The 17,629-nt window shown below is 35.4% G+C and overlaps 1 protein-coding gene across 1 annotated transcript; it reads left to right on the top strand.

Annotated features, from left to right (window-relative positions):
- The first annotated feature begins 558 nt into the window (after window positions 1-558).
- LOC116013157 lies at window positions 559-12,954 on the top strand. The gene is made up of 30 exons (XM_031252810.1): window positions 559-800; window positions 1,635-1,703; window positions 2,756-2,833; window positions 2,923-3,057; window positions 3,170-3,277; window positions 3,393-3,521; window positions 4,078-4,193; window positions 4,282-4,399; window positions 5,102-5,207; window positions 5,277-5,419; window positions 5,522-5,692; window positions 5,787-5,897; window positions 6,174-6,285; window positions 6,771-7,114; window positions 7,371-7,490; window positions 7,588-7,716; window positions 8,273-8,388; window positions 8,477-8,594; window positions 9,297-9,402; window positions 9,472-9,614; window positions 9,717-9,887; window positions 9,982-10,092; window positions 10,369-10,480; window positions 10,966-11,309; window positions 11,566-11,656; window positions 11,732-11,827; window positions 11,943-12,013; window positions 12,110-12,234; window positions 12,408-12,503; window positions 12,657-12,954. The coding sequence occupies exons 1-29, from the start codon at window positions 729-731 to the stop codon at window positions 12,487-12,489; spliced, it is 3,747 nt and encodes a 1,248-aa protein (XP_031108670.1). The 5' UTR covers window positions 559-728; the 3' UTR covers window positions 12,490-12,503; window positions 12,657-12,954.
- The last annotated feature ends 4,675 nt before the right edge of the window (window positions 12,955-17,629 follow it).

The following is a 17,629-nucleotide window of genomic DNA, read 5'->3' as shown; positions in this document are numbered from 1 at the left end:
CCCACCCCTGCCTGCACCATTTTTTTTTATAGCTCGCTGTACGACTTTTTCAAACTATATTTAAAATTTATGAATCTGTTTCCTGACCTATGAAGACCAATATAATTTTGGACTTTGTGACTTAATTCATGACTATGAAGAAGTAAATCGAGTCAATTTAATTTTGAAACTTGTAATCAAGCTATACACTTTTGTATACAATGAATCATCTTAAAAATAAACTTTCATTGATCGTGACATGAATTGAACTCCATTCTTACTGGTAGCAAGTTAAAATGAGACTTCTATAGTAAATTCTAGTATGGAGTTTGGGAAATGCTTTATAATATTCTAATATTGGGCATTCTAATATTCTATGAAAAACTAGTTCTATATAATAAAAATTAATATTGATCAGTGATTTACTTTATAATATAAATTGTAGTTCACACAATATGCCACATGCAAAGTGCAAACGCCCATACGGAGTATATATATTGTTTTGGGCCTTAGCGGGCATATGGAATATTATGATCGGTAATCAACAAAAGAAGCCCAATTTGTAATCCGGATTGGCCCAGCACCCTCTAAGTGCAACAGTTGTCTGATGATCGCACGCAGATACTGTCATTTATCATCAGCTTCGTCACCATCATCACGATTTTCCCTTGATCGAGCTAGGATTTCTCATACTCCATCTCTCTCTCGTGTTGTAAAAGGCCGAACGGTTTCTGGAATTTCCTCGCGAAATGGAGTCACTGTGCTTTCACGATGGCAACATTACCGACATGATCAATATCCGTACTCTCGACATCCGCCATGTATGCTCCTGTCCTCTCTCTCTCTCTCTCTTTTATTTTGTATTTTTTAAATAATTCTGTTAAATTCAAATTATCTAATTATGATTGATTTCGTTTGGAAATTCTTCGTGTTTCTCACAAATGTTGTATCGGTGAATTTCAGTTCTATTTATGATTTCCTATTTGTTGTTTTACTATACTGTAGCGACTTTTATGAATTGACCTGTTACTAAACTTGCGAAAATCAAAATATAAATAGTTTTTTTTTGCTGGAACTATAGCGCAGAATATGCATTAGTTGTTTGGCTACCGTATGTTTGATGAAGCCTAGTTGAAGGCTTGAAGTATGGAAGCTGTTTGGAAGTACTTATAGTGCATTGTGCATCGAGTCATAAGTTTTCGAAGGATACATTGAGTGCGAATTGGAACTCAATTTCTGTTGCATGATAACATTCTCTATACTACAGTACTAATCACCTTGTAATTGATTTAATCTAAAGAGGAAGTTTCCAGGAGAAAAATGATTTCTATGGATAAACAAGTTTCTCCATGTATAGAAGTTTCTATGCCTCAAATCCAAAGTCAGTTGCATCACTGCAGTTGCTGCCATTTTCTGCTGTGTGAAGAGTACCTGTGCTGTTCTTTCCAGTATCTATACAGAATTGTTATTATACAGAAGGAATATCTACGCCTCAATTGTGCACAAGAAATAAATTCTAACAGTTTCCAAACTGTTTCTTGGTTTTTCTTTTCCTCTGTACTCTGACTAGTTAAGCAGCGTTTCTCAATATATATTGCTTCTGTTTTTCATTTCTTTTGTTACTTTTAATCTCTTTACCTTCATCTTCCATACAGGACACTGGCCATAGATTTCAAATGCACTCCTCTTTGGTACGGAGGCTGTCCTTAGAAAGGGAATTAGAGGTAAGTACCCTATCTAGACATCAACCTGGGCAGCTGTTGAATTGAATACAATTTTTTGCACTCTTGTAGTTCATGTCATTTTCATATTACCTGTGTACATACAAATTTTGTAGTTCATGTTTTTATTTGTTGGGAACAAAGCACTTTTTGTCCTTAAGCTAGTATGGGTTTCTAACTCCAATGGCTTAGTTACATGGTGTTGCAAATGCCATTCTTAATTCCCTTAAAGTGGCTATTTTGATCCCCTTTGTCATGGCAGTTGTTAGTTTTCTTAAACTTTGCATATATTCTAATTCCCTATGTCACTCTTACTTTCATTTTTGACATAAGGGACCAAAACACATGCAAAATTTAAAATAGAACTAATAATTGCAGTAACATGGGGATCAAAATAGCCACTTCAGGGGAGACAATTAAGGGATCGCATTTGCAATATGTAATTAAGGGGCTGGATTTACAAATCACTACTATCTTAGGGACCAAAAGTTTATATATATATATATAATTTTAAAACCCTTGTTTGTTTATTGATGTATTTTGTAATCTGAGTTCAACATAACCTTACATAGTCCGGTCTAGAGCTAGATGAGGAAAATCTTTAGACAACCACGTATGCTTTGAAGTAAAATTTGTACCTATGTTTGTGACCTTTACAAGGAGATGCATCTACCTTCATTGTAACTCCAACAGAATGACTGAATAATATGACCTTCTAGTCTCTACTGAGGTTGTTCTATTTGAAGTACATCCACTGGAATAATATTCACCGAACTAGGCTTTTTCAGACATCTCTCACTAAGGTTGAATGTATTAGAGTTTTAGATAATATGGAAATTGAGAACTACAAGGCTTTTAGAGAATAGTTCGGTTGATGTTACTACAAGAATGCATTAAATCCTCCTTTCACCCAAAGCTGGTTCTTTTTGAGGCCTAGTAGTTTCTCTCATTTTATTTTCTTTACCTGTGGAATGCTGTTATTTAATTTCTTTATGTATTTAAACAAATAATTTTATTGGTGTATGCAAAGGCATTTTGTTTTACACTGCTTTCAGGGGCATCAAGGTTGCGTCAATACTATTGCTTGGAATTCAAGAGGGTCACTTTTGATATCTGGATCTGATGATACGAAAGTATGATCATTTGTTCGAATATATATTTCTCCAGAGTTACTATAAAGTTGTGTTGACCTGCATTCAGAGATTTGTTTGATTTGCTGCAGATGAATATATGGAACTATTCAAACCACAAGCTACTGCACAGTATTGAGACTGGCCATTCAGCAAATATATTCTGCACAAAATTTGTCCCTGAAACATCGGATGAGCTAGTTGTTTCTGGAGCCGGGGATGCTGAAGTAATTTCTTGATGGGTCGATCATACATGCATATGCATTATTGATTGCACTGTCAACATGCTGTGACTGGAACTGGGAACTTGCACTGACCCTTGTTTTCTTTCTTTTGCAGGTTCGGCTTTTTCACTTGTCTCATTTAAGGGGAAGAGGTCTTGATGAGAATTCTATCAGCCCATCAGCAGTGTTTCAGTGCCACACTCGAAGGGTCAAAAAATTAGCTGTAAGATCTCATTAACTAATGCTTATTTGCTTGTTTCTCCTCATATTTCATGCTGCTGCTTTTTTTTTTTTTTTTTTTTTTTTTTTTTTTTTTTTAAATTTATTTTTTATTGCAGGTTGAGATTGGAAACCCAAATGTTGTATGGAGTGCAAGTGAAGATGGAACTTTGAGGCAACATGATTTTCGAGAGGGTGCTTCCTGCCCTACTCCTGGTTCTTCTCATCAAGAATGCCGTAATATTCTTGTATGTGCTAAACCACTTTCCTATACTGTGCTTTCTTTCTAACGTTAGTGTTTAAGCATCCTTAGTCTTCATATTTATGTCCTATGTGAAATTGTTATCCAACAGGGAAATGTGTTTGGCTTACTTTCTGCTCAGTAAAGCATGAAGCTTAAATGGTTATATTGAATTGGTTTTATTCTTTTGGCTCATATTAAGCTTTTATTTCTTTATATGTTTAGTTCATAACGCCCCTGGAGTCTCACTATTTGTTAGGTCGGAACATAGAGGTGTTGGTGTCCCTACCCAATTTGCAAATGTGAAAATTAAAACAGATTTGCCCAACTCCTGTCGAATAGTTTACTTGAAGTTCTGTTGTTTGTTTTCTGTTGCTGCACATTGAACTTGGTTGTAGTCTAAAAATTGTGTACAATAGAAATTATGAGCCCACTTCTGAGGGAGGACAATAATGAAGTTCGAAAATTTTAAAACATATATATTTTCTTTTAGAGAAATGCTTTTCCTATTTTCCAGCTGTACTTTTCTAAATCATTATGTTAAATTCTTATGTGTGTATCAGCTTGACTTGCGCTGTGGAGGTAAGAAGTCATTGGCTGATCCGCCTAAGCAATTTTTTGCTTTAAAGTCTTGTGATATCAGCTTGACTAGGCCCCATTTGCTTCTTGTTGGTGGGAGGTATGCTTTTTTGTAGCTTGCTTTTTCTAGCAGAAGATTCTTTGTTTTGGATCCAACTTTGTGCTAATTTTTATTTTAATCCTTGCAGTGATGTTTTTGCTCGTTTGTATGATAGAAGAATGCTGCCACCATTGTCCTCTAGTCAGAAAAAGTTGGCACCTCCTTCATGTGTCAATTATTTCTGTCCAATGCATCTCTCTGACCGTGTAAGTTCCAAAATTTTTTAATGCTTTTGGCATGTCAGATACATTGACTACTACATACTCAACCTTGTTCCTGCCTCATTTTGAAGTTGTGAATTGATCTTTGCTAGATTTGTTTATCAGTAATTGTCAATCTTGTCATGCTCCTGAACTTTGAGGCTGCATGCCAAATTCTAGAAAATCTTCCCTTTGCTCTGTTCTCTGTACTTCTCCTTGATGTATATTCTAATGGGGATTCCTTCAAGTAGCAGTTGTAGTAGTTGTTGTTATTATTATTATTTTTAGTATTATTATTACAGAGTACTATTTTTTGAAATTTTGCTATTATCCCTGAAATTGGTTAGTAAGCCTAATTTTTATTATGTATTTGGCTAATTTCTTCTTGTAGGTAAAATTGTGGACTGTGTTTAACAGTATGAATGGGACTTGATTCCATCACAGAAATATTCATTACCTTCCAATTTAGATCTGATTCTTCAGAACTTTTTCTTACCCAAATGTCTCTGCTATTGATGATTAAGTTTAGTGCATTATATCATCAGGGAACATGTGTAGCAGGGTGCACTAGATGAGGGTTTGTGGAATTCTTGTATTTTTCAGATTATTTTCCATTTAAGCGGAAAATTTACCTTTGGGCTTGCCATTATATATTACCTACTCTAGAAAGTGGGAGTTATAATACTGATTCTTTTTTCTTTCTTTCAGGGTCGTTCTAGCTTGCATCTAACTCATGTTACGTTTAGTCCCAATGGTGAAGAGGTTCTGCTTAGCTACAGTGGCGAGCATGTGTACTTGATGGATTTAAATCCTAGTATGTATGCTGTGCTTTTGTTACATCACAGATTCAAAAAAAAAATTGAAGCTTTTCCTTTTGTTGCAGCACGAAGTTCTATGCGGTATTCCTCTAGTGATGTTGCTAAACTTATGAACTTTAATGCTGTTATCAAGGAGGTGGAGTTGCAGTCATCAGTAACTGGTATCTTTTTAAATGTATCTTCACTAAGAAGTCAAGCCACTGCCAAGGTTATCCTATTTTGGCTCTAAGATACAACTTATTTTATACTAGGAAGTATCAATTCTTGTATTTTCTTGCCTCAAACAGATTTCGTTTCACTCCTTTTACAGCTTGATAAGTGCAGAAAGTTGATTCAGACTGCAGAAAAATCACTGAAAGAAGGCAAAAAGTATTATTATGGTATTGAAGCCTGTAATGAAGTCTTGCATGGTTATGGGGATGAAATAGGACCTATGCTAACTTATGAGTGTCTATGCATTCGAGCCGCCTTATTGCTCAAGGTTTGTGTAGAATATTTATTATAGCATGCTTTCCATTGGATTTGTTGTTGAAACTATTTGAATTTGCTTTTATTTCATTTATTTTTTTTCTCAGAGAAAGTGGAAAAATGATGCACATATGGCTATAAGAGATTGTCATAAAGCTAGAAAGATTAATTCAACTTCATTCGGGGCACTACTTTTGATAGCTGAAGCTCTGTTACAGGTAATTTATCCTACTGGAACAAGTTTTTGAATATCTGGCAAATTTTTTAAAGGATCTGCTTATGACTTTATTAGATAAGTATATAGAAGATTAATCTTGGTACCTTTAGAACATGCATTCCAGCCTGGAAACCTCTGTGAAAACATAGATAAGTTTAATATATCCTCAAAACCTGCATGATGCAGGAGCCTAGACACTATATTCACACAAATATTTACACACGGAAAATTATAATTTTTGAGACCTTCCTTTTTTAGCTCATGATATTTGTTGCAGTTAGGAAAACATAAAGAAGCTCTTGAGTTTGCTATTTGTGCTCAGTCATTGGCTCCTTCTGGTACTGAAGCTGCAGAAAAGGTCGAGAATTTAAAAAAGCATATCACTTCAGGTCAGTGACTGTACTATTGATATAGCATCCAGGTGCTATTGAGTGAGATTTATAACTATTGCAGCACAAAACAAATGGAAAAGGCTCAGCTCTATTATTATAGCCTAATAAAATCCAGAATCCAGTTCAAGAAAAGATTTCTCCAAATAAAATAATGGAATTATAATATAATCAATTTAGTTTGATCTAATACATAAAACATGAGATATAAAATATAAAATATCCTAAAAATACAATATTCTATTTATCCAGAAAAATAATTGTGAAGTATACTGTGTCAATAATTAATATTTCATATCAGGAAAAAAAAAAAAAAGAGCCAAACCTTCTATTTTTTTATTTAATTTTTTTTATTATTTAATTTTGTTTGATTTCCACTTTGTAGTTCCATGGTATGACCATACTTTTTAATCAATGATTTAAAATTTCTGGTTGAATTTATAATTTTTATCTCATAAGTTTGCTTGTTTTCCCCGGATGAACAGCTGAAGCGGAGAAAACTAACAAGGAACATGGAGAATTTAAATCTGAACCTGAGGTTGGGCGGGTGTTGTCATTGAGTGACATACTCTATCGTTCAGATGCAAATAGTGATGTTTCACAAGATGGTCCAAGGTCCGAGAGAGAAGATTCTGATGAAGAGGATCTGGAATTGGCTTTTGAAACCTCAGTAAGTGGGGATGAATCACATGATACTGAGCCTAATTTAATTCAAGGAGGTTTGAATTTGAGGTTTCATACTAGAGGTGATTCAAGTATGGAGAACAGAAGGAATGGTTCTTGTGGGTCACCAACATCATTGTGCCAAGATCCAAAAGTGTCCTACCAGGTCATGATTTTGATGTTATCTTTGTATACTGTTTAGCAACTAGCCTGTAATGAATACATACATACATACATACATACATACATATATATATATATATGTGTGTGTGTGTGTGTGTGTATATATTCCAAATTGAGATGTTTCATATAGAATAGTTATAACAGCCATTATTGAACTCTTCTATAATTGTGTTTTGACATTTTATTATTTTAGCAGACTAGCAGTATCTTAATTGTATTTTATACTGCTCTTGTTGCAGCCTGAGGCAGTGATAGATATGAAACAGAGATACATTGGTCACTGTAATGTAGGCACTGATATAAAACAAGCTAGTTTTCTTGGCCAAAGTGGTATGCCTGGCTTTTTATTTGATATGTTATTGTGCTCTTCACTGGATAATTANTTTTTTTTTTTTTTTTTTTTTTTTTTTTTTTTTTTTTTTTTTTTTTTTTTTTTAAATTTATTTTTTATTGCAGGTTGAGATTGGAAACCCAAATGTTGTATGGAGTGCAAGTGAAGATGGAACTTTGAGGCAACATGATTTTCGAGAGGGTGCTTCCTGCCCTACTCCTGGTTCTTCTCATCAAGAATGCCGTAATATTCTTGTATGTGCTAAACCACTTTCCTATACTGTGCTTTCTTTCTAACGTTAGTGTTTAAGCATCCTTAGTCTTCATATTTATGTCCTATGTGAAATTGTTATCCAACAGGGAAATGTGTTTGGCTTACTTTCTGCTCAGTAAAGCATGAAGCTTAAATGGTTATATTGAATTGGTTTTATTCTTTTGGCTCATATTAAGCTTTTATTTCTTTATATGTTTAGTTCATAACGCCCCTGGAGTCTCACTATTTGTTAGGTCGGAACATAGAGGTGTTGGTGTCCCTACCCAATTTGCAAATGTGAAAATTAAAACAGATTTGCCCAACTCCTGTCGAATAGTTTACTTGAAGTTCTGTTGTTTGTTTTCTGTTGCTGCACATTGAACTTGGTTGTAGTCTAAAAATTGTGTACAATAGAAATTATGAGCCCACTTCTGAGGGAGGACAATAATGAAGTTCGAAAATTTTAAAACATATATATTTTCTTTTAGAGAAATGCTTTTCCTATTTTCCAGCTGTACTTTTCTAAATCATTATGTTAAATTCTTATGTGTGTATCAGCTTGACTTGCGCTGTGGAGGTAAGAAGTCATTGGCTGATCCGCCTAAGCAATTTTTTGCTTTAAAGTCTTGTGATATCAGCTTGACTAGGCCCCATTTGCTTCTTGTTGGTGGGAGGTATGCTTTTTTGTAGCTTGCTTTTTCTAGCAGAAGATTCTTTGTTTTGGATCCAACTTTGTGCTAATTTTTATTTTAATCCTTGCAGTGATGTTTTTGCTCGTTTGTATGATAGAAGAATGCTGCCACCATTGTCCTCTAGTCAGAAAAAGTTGGCACCTCCTTCATGTGTCAATTATTTCTGTCCAATGCATCTCTCTGACCGTGTAAGTTCCAAAATTTTTTAATGCTTTTGGCATGTCAGATACATTGACTACTACATACTCAACCTTGTTCCTGCCTCATTTTGAAGTTGTGAATTGATCTTTGCTAGATTTGTTTATCAGTAATTGTCAATCTTGTCATGCTCCTGAACTTTGAGGCTGCATGCCAAATTCTAGAAAATCTTCCCTTTGCTCTGTTCTCTGTACTTCTCCTTGATGTATATTCTAATGGGGATTCCTTCAAGTAGCAGTTGTAGTAGTTGTTGTTATTATTATTATTTTTAGTATTATTATTACAGAGTACTATTTTTTGAAATTTTGCTATTATCCCTGAAATTGGTTAGTAAGCCTAATTTTTATTATGTATTTGGCTAATTTCTTCTTGTAGGTAAAATTGTGGACTGTGTTTAACAGTATGAATGGGACTTGATTCCATCACAGAAATATTCATTACCTTCCAATTTAGATCTGATTCTTCAGAACTTTTTCTTACCCAAATGTCTCTGCTATTGATGATTAAGTTTAGTGCATTATATCATCAGGGAACATGTGTAGCAGGGTGCACTAGATGAGGGTTTGTGGAATTCTTGTATTTTTCAGATTATTTTCCATTTAAGCGGAAAATTTACCTTTGGGCTTGCCATTATATATTACCTACTCTAGAAAGTGGGAGTTATAATACTGATTCTTTTTTCTTTCTTTCAGGGTCGTTCTAGCTTGCATCTAACTCATGTTACGTTTAGTCCCAATGGTGAAGAGGTTCTGCTTAGCTACAGTGGCGAGCATGTGTACTTGATGGATTTAAATCCTAGTATGTATGCTGTGCTTTTGTTACATCACAGATTCAAAAAAAAAATTGAAGCTTTTCCTTTTGTTGCAGCACGAAGTTCTATGCGGTATTCCTCTAGTGATGTTGCTAAACTTATGAACTTTAATGCTGTTATCAAGGAGGTGGAGTTGCAGTCATCAGTAACTGGTATCTTTTTAAATGTATCTTCACTAAGAAGTCAAGCCACTGCCAAGGTTATCCTATTTTGGCTCTAAGATACAACTTATTTTATACTAGGAAGTATCAATTCTTGTATTTTCTTGCCTCAAACAGATTTCGTTTCACTCCTTTTACAGCTTGATAAGTGCAGAAAGTTGATTCAGACTGCAGAAAAATCACTGAAAGAAGGCAAAAAGTATTATTATGGTATTGAAGCCTGTAATGAAGTCTTGCATGGTTATGGGGATGAAATAGGACCTATGCTAACTTATGAGTGTCTATGCATTCGAGCCGCCTTATTGCTCAAGGTTTGTGTAGAATATTTATTATAGCATGCTTTCCATTGGATTTGTTGTTGAAACTATTTGAATTTGCTTTTATTTCATTTATTTTTTTTCTCAGAGAAAGTGGAAAAATGATGCACATATGGCTATAAGAGATTGTCATAAAGCTAGAAAGATTAATTCAACTTCATTCGGGGCACTACTTTTGATAGCTGAAGCTCTGTTACAGGTAATTTATCCTACTGGAACAAGTTTTTGAATATCTGGCAAATTTTTTAAAGGATCTGCTTATGACTTTATTAGATAAGTATATAGAAGATTAATCTTGGTACCTTTAGAACATGCATTCCAGCCTGGAAACCTCTGTGAAAACATAGATAAGTTTAATATATCCTCAAAACCTGCATGATGCAGGAGCCTAGACACTATATTCACACAAATATTTACACACGGAAAATTATAATTTTTGAGACCTTCCTTTTTTAGCTCATGATATTTGTTGCAGTTAGGAAAACATAAAGAAGCTCTTGAGTTTGCTATTTGTGCTCAGTCATTGGCTCCTTCTGGTACTGAAGCTGCAGAAAAGGTCGAGAATTTAAAAAAGCATATCACTTCAGGTCAGTGACTGTACTATTGATATAGCATCCAGGTGCTATTGAGTGAGATTTATAACTATTGCAGCACAAAACAAATGGAAAAGGCTCAGCTCTATTATTATAGCCTAATAAAATCCAGAATCCAGTTCAAGAAAAGATTTCTCCAAATAAAATAATGGAATTATAATATAATCAATTTAGTTTGATCTAATACATAAAACATGAGATATAAAATATAAAATATCCTAAAAATACAATATTCTATTTATCCAGAAAAATAATTGTGAAGTATACTGTGTCAATAATTAATATTTCATATCAGGAAAAAAAAAAAAAAGAGCCAAACCTTCTATTTTTTTATTTAATTTTTTTTATTATTTAATTTTGTTTGATTTCCACTTTGTAGTTCCATGGTATGACCATACTTTTTAATCAATGATTTAAAATTTCTGGTTGAATTTATAATTTTTATCTCATAAGTTTGCTTGTTTTCCCCGGATGAACAGCTGAAGCGGAGAAAACTAACAAGGAACATGGAGAATTTAAATCTGAACCTGAGGTTGGGCGGGTGTTGTCATTGAGTGACATACTCTATCGTTCAGATGCAAATAGTGATGTTTCACAAGATGGTCCAAGGTCCGAGAGAGAAGATTCTGATGAAGAGGATCTGGAATTGGCTTTTGAAACCTCAGTAAGTGGGGATGAATCACATGATACTGAGCCTAATTTAATTCAAGGAGGTTTGAATTTGAGGTTTCATACTAGAGGTGATTCAAGTATGGAGAACAGAAGGAATGGTTCTTGTGGGTCACCAACATCATTGTGCCAAGATCCAAAAGTGTCCTACCAGGTCATGATTTTGATGTTATCTTTGTATACTGTTTAGCAACTAGCCTGTAATGAATACATACATACATACATACATACATACATATATATATATATATGTGTGTGTGTGTGTGTGTGTATATATTCCAAATTGAGATGTTTCATATAGAATAGTTATAACAGCCATTATTGAACTCTTCTATAATTGTGTTTTGACATTTTATTATTTTAGCAGACTAGCAGTATCTTAATTGTATTTTATACTGCTCTTGTTGCAGCCTGAGGCAGTGATAGATATGAAACAGAGATACATTGGTCACTGTAATGTAGGCACTGATATAAAACAAGCTAGTTTTCTTGGCCAAAGTGGTATGCCTGGCTTTTTATTTGATATGTTATTGTGCTCTTCACTGGATAATTAGTTATCAATATTTTGTTATACAGGTGATTATATTGCTAGTGGGAGTGATGATGGTAAATGGTTCATCTGGGAAAAAAAAACTGGCAGGCTTGTAAAAATGCTTCATGGAGATGAAGCTGGTAATGCCATTTTTTTTTTCTTCATTGTTTGTTAGATTAGATATTAGAAGAACAATAAAATTATTAACTCCTGCCATCTCCTCACTTGTCTAACATCTCATATTTCACCTTTCAGTTGTAAATTGTATACAGTGTCATCCATATGATTGTGTTGTGGCTACTAGTGGGATTGACAACACCATAAAGGTGAGAAAGAAAGAACTTGCCTTCTCTAAATTGTGTGAAATATTTTGATTTTGTACTTCTAATCAATAGGACTGCTATATTTATTTATGACTTCAGATTTGGACTCCAATTGATTTGGTATCTTCCAGTGTGTCTGGTCAAGTAGGACCAGAGACTTCAAATATTCTAGATGCTATGGAAAACAATCAGCGCAAAATATGCCGTACTCGCGAAACAATTCTGTAAGGCTTCTCACCTTTCTGCTGCCAAGGAGTGTGTATTATCTATGTATGTTTAGTGTGGGTGTGGGTGTATATGTGTGTGTTTTTGTGTGCATGCATGCAGACATGCAGTATACTTGTGAAAATCTTGTAATGCATAAGGTCTTCAGCACAAGGAATCATACAATTTGCAGGCCTTTTGAATTTCTGGATAGGTTCAGGATGAGAGAGTTTGCAGAAGGTGGCATGCAGCCATTTGAATGCACACAGGGTTAATCTTTATCCACAAGGTGAATGGGAACATTCCCTACTTCTCTATCGTAAATACTACTCGATATGTATGAATTTTACGGTGCTTTACTTTCTTGAATGTCTTGCAGAATTCTAACTTGTTATATTTTCTACCAAGTAATCACATGTTTGCATGTTGAAAATTTTAACAGATTGATGTGGAAACCGGTAAGTAGTGCGTGCTTATGCATGAGAGTGAAAGTTTGCCAGGTTGGGTTCGCAAGTTAATTGTGCTTTTACTTCATTGTAATTAATTGAGTCTGATTGTTTTGGTCATTGTACGTACGTATGTAAATATATTTTTCGTCATATTTCTGAATTAGAGGGTGGTTCTCATATAGAACCCTAGAGGCCTCGTCTCTTCCAACATTTATTCGGTCCAATAATAAATGTAGAACTCTAAACGTCGTGGCTCTCATACCAATAATAAGTCTATATATATATTTTTTATTATCAACTTACAAGTTAATGACTAGGGAGTGTGAAAACTTCGATGAAAATTTGGTTAGTTGAAGAATATTGGTTAATTATTTTTAACCGAAATATTTCAGTTCGGTTAATGGTTAGAGATTTTGTAAAATTTTGATTAATAATTAATTTGGTTCGAAACTAATAATCGAATTAATTGTCAAAATTTTTAAATTTTTAATAAATATATAAATATATAATTTGTAATTCCTAAAACTAAAATGAAATCCAAGGACTTTGGATTTTGTATTGAAGTTATGGATTTATCATTATAGGTATTAAAGTAATTGGATTTATTGTTATAGATATTATTTTAAAGATTTAAAATTTTAAAATTTTAGCTAAAAAATTTTGGTTTATGGTTAATTGACCAATTAGTAAAAAAAAACTTCGATTAACAATTAAAACATTAAAAATTTCGACTAAGATGGTTTGGCTAACTGATCGAATGCACACCTCTGGTTACAACCATTAATTTTATCAATTTTATGTTTATCTTATTATTCTCGAACTCACCACTTCCATATGGGAGTGCAATCGGATGCCACCAGACTACAAGGTCTTGGCAATAATAAAATTTAATTAGAATACTTTTAAATAAAACATATATGAATTAAAATCTTAGGCATAGGATCATTCATTCATTCATTTGTGTGGATAGAGATCGGCTTATCTAACTGCTATCATATCAATCTATCATCTAAAGGTAAGGCTTTGGGATAAGGATGAGCAAATAGGAATCAAATAGGCTTTGGTACAAATTAAATGGTTAGTTTTAAAACTACTTTCAATATTGTACACAAATATGGGAGGTTAAGTTTCTTCTCCCCATTGATGAAGTCCTGGTTTGAACCAATTGTATGGGGGAAAGTATAGTAGGTGGAATCCTAAATCCTAATGCATGTGAACGAGAACAAAAACACAGTACAGGATGGAAAAACCTATCGTCCGCAGTCAACTTTATTAAGTATTGGGTCACGGAAATAAAATTCTTAGAAACTTAAGATAGGCTACTTCTGGCTTGACTTGAAGGATTGACTTACCAACTCCCACATCCACCCATTCACTTATCACAATCAATAATAATATATCCATTTTTTGATACACACAAGAAATAAACAAAATAGAAAACTACAAGCAAACGTGACATCAACGGCTTAACACACCAATACAATCAATTCACAATACCGGGCAAATAAGTGGTCCAATGACAATTTTTTAAAATAATATTAATATTAATTTTAACAACCGTGAAAATTTTAATAATGTCTTCTCATAACTTCAAAACCTAAAGAATTTTTTTCCAAGTACTAAAGTGAAAAGCTGAAACATGAATTACCCCACCCCCACCCGAAGCGCGTTAGTTATGGTGGAGGTTTGTGTCTAAAATAAGTGAAATGTAAGTACAAAGGGTGTGGCACAACGTAACTTTAGTTCCAGTGTCCGTGGAAAGTGGAAAGTTCTAGAAAATGGAGGGGTGGGGGCCCCGTGGTTCACAAGACCAGTGCCGGATTTGGTGCATGTAAATAAGGTTACGTTGCTTGGAATTGTTCACAACAACACGTATGTATGTATGTATTATATTGCCGTAGCCTTTGGCGATCAACATGGATTATTATTCATCCAATTCAATTCCGCGTTTCTTTCCTTTCCTTTCCTTGTCATTTTATTATTATTATATATTCCTTAGTCCTTGTACAATACGTGTGGACCACTTTTTCTTTTACTTTCAACAACAAGCTAAGGAACCTCCAACCCTCATCCCTACATCTCCCCCCAATCCAATTTTCAGATTAAGATTACAAATTATACATTATTTATATACAACTTCAACAAGATATTATATAGTACCAAAGCATACAAATTATATTCTACACGATATACTATGACATTTGTTGTAGATTTTAATTAGTATCAATGTGTTACCTTCAATAATTTGAATTTTCATAAATATGGACGATATAGTATTACTATTGTACAATATGTCAAGCATATAGTTATAGTTTTTATCCACTACATATAACTAGTAAGAATATACAAATTAAATCATATTGGATATGTTGGTATTAAAGAAATAGTTAATAGTTTAGAATATAGTATGACGATAAAGTCAGGAAATTCGAGGGGTTTTTTTTTTAAAACCAATTCTAGGTTTGCGTAAAATTATGTATTGTTGACTTTGTACGTGGTAGTAAATTTGATGAGATCATAAAAGGATATGAAATGTTCTAATTGGAATTGGAATTGGAATTGGAATATCAGCCTAAATAAGGAAGCGAACTTATCGTTTATAAAACTCCAACTATTTCTCTCCATTAAAATATTGATGATGCGTATCAAACTCAATTTCCTCTTATACTCCGTTCTTTATATGGAAAAGAACTTTGAACATTTCTTTTTTCATTTTTTGTACACTACTTTAGGGTTAACATATGTTATTGGTTTAAAAAAAAAAAAATTATCATGAAAAATCAGAGTGTTCCTACTTTTGATTTCTTTTAAATTTGGACCAACCACTATCACGATCATATGTAATAGCCCACAGATCACACCTGAGATATAAACTGCGCTAAAAAGACCTTGTGTGATGTGCTCGTGTGAGTTATGTTATATTTTGTAACATTTATTATTAGTATTATTTACTATTATATGTTCCTAGTTTCAATGGTTGTAACTTAGTCTAATAGGTTAGCCTACAGAATAGGAGAGTTATTAGTAGCAGGTACTATATGGACTCTGTCTCTCACTTGTAATCGTTGATGTGAATTCAAAATCATTTACTAATCTGGTATCAGTTGCGAAAGGTAACCGATATTATTTCCTTCAATATCGATCCTTCCTTCTTCGGCTTTCCGATCATCTCCCCGACTACCGTTCATGGCTGCCTCACCTTCCGATGGAACCCTTACCATTGCCGCCAACCCAACGCCGGTACCACCACCCTCCCTCACCGCCGCACACCACTACGTGTCGGTAAAGCTTACCACCCGAAATTACCTCCACTGGCGAACCCAGTTGGTCCCATTCCTCCGAGGGCAAGGTTTGCTCGGCTTTCTCGACGGTTCCAATCCTTGTCCGCCGGCGACTATCACCGCTGCTACGCAGCCGGCGTCGCCGCCAACGCCAAATCCGGCGTACTCAGTCTGGGTCCAACAGGACCAATCTATTCTCAGTTTGCTGATCTCCTCCCTCACCGACGAGGTTATGTACCTCGCCGTCGGCAGGGACACCGCCCGGGAGGTGTGGGATGCGATCACCGTTGCTCTCGCCTCCTCGTCGCGCTCACGGTGCCTGAGTTTACTCGGCCAATTCCAAACGCTGCGGCAAGGAAATCTATCGCCGACCGAATACCTTGGCAAAGCCCAAATGATTGTTGAGGCTTTGTCGCTGGTCGGACGTCCACTCTCCCCAAACGAACAGATTCTTTATGCACTGCGTGGCCTTCGTCCAGAATATCGCAGCATGGCGAGTGCGTTAACAGTTTCGACGGCTACGGTCACGTTGGCGCAGCTTGCAGATCACCTTCAGAACCAGGAGTTCATCAATTCGGATGACTTTGCTGCCTCTGATGCTTCCAGTTCAACCGCCAGTTCGGTCGCTTTTTACGGTGGCCGTGGCAGATCCAATGGCGACTCAGGCGGACGGCATTCTGGAAATAATCGTGGAGGTGGCGGTAGGCACTGGAGAGGCAGTGGTAACAACAGCCGTGGAGGTGGCGGTCGTGGAGGTGGCAATTCCCCTCGCTGTTAGATATGCAGGTCGCACGGTCATTCGGCTGTGCACTGTTACAAACGCTACGATGATCGCCCGGCTCTGTGAGCTAATGTTGCAGTCGATAGTGAGCACACGGCGGCAGTTTCTGACGCTTGGTATCCTGATACAGGGGCATCATCACATGCTACTCCAAATGATGCCATGATGAACACGTTTGAGATCTATAATGGCGGGGATGTACTCAAAGTCGGCAACGGTGCAGGTTTGACAGTCTCTAGAATTGGCCATGCAGTAATCCCATCTCAGTCCAAACGCTTAACAATGTAAAAAATTCTATATGTTCTGAAACTGTCATTACCTCTATTATCTGTCTTTAAATTCACAAATGAAAACAACGTTTATTTCGAATTTCATAATGATTGTTTTCTTGTGAAGGATTGCAACACCCAGGAGGTGCTCCTTAGAGGGTCAACAGTCGGTGGTCTATACAGATTATCTGTTCCTCGGTCTCACGTTGCATTTCTTTCTGCTCGAGCGTCTTCAGTCACTTGGCATCAGCGGCTCGGTCATCCACATAATCAAGTGTTGAGTCGGGTTCTACAAAAGTGTCCTGTTAGTGTCAATAATTTAAAGAGTCACAATCTTTGTACAGCGTGTCAACTTGGAAAATCGACACATTTTCCTTTAGATAGGGTAGCCAATAATAGTACAAATGTCTTAGATTTGGTATACACGAATATTTGGGGTCCGTCACCGGTAATTTCGTCTACCGGTGCTAGATATTTTGTACTTTTCGTGGATGACTTTTCTCGGTACTGCTGGTTTTATCCCCTTCGATTAAAATCAGATATATATAAAGTTTTTGATTCTTTTCGGGTTATGGTAGAACGGCAGTTTTCCCGTTCTATCAAAACCATACAGTCGGACTTAGGGGGTGAATACC

The sequence above is a fragment of the Ipomoea triloba genome, chromosome 1, assembly GCF_003576645.1.
Source record: "Ipomoea triloba cultivar NCNSP0323 chromosome 1, ASM357664v1".
Classification (NCBI taxonomy): domain Eukaryota; kingdom Viridiplantae; phylum Streptophyta; class Magnoliopsida; order Solanales; family Convolvulaceae; genus Ipomoea; species Ipomoea triloba.
This window is presented reverse-complemented; position numbering and strand designations above follow the sequence as displayed.

Bases quoted from the DNA above. Each gene is read 5' to 3' on its own strand.
- LOC116013157 (XM_031252810.1), top strand. From the start codon at position 729: ATGGAGTCACTGTGCTTTCACGATGGCAACATTACCGACATGATCAAT. The intron at 1,704-2,755 runs GTAAGTACCCTA...CACTGCTTTCAG, and splicing joins CCTTAGAAAGGGAATTAGAG to GGGCATCAAGGTTGCGTCAA. The intron at 4,194-4,281 runs GTATGCTTTTTT...TAATCCTTGCAG, and splicing joins TTGCTTCTTGTTGGTGGGAG to TGATGTTTTTGCTCGTTTGT.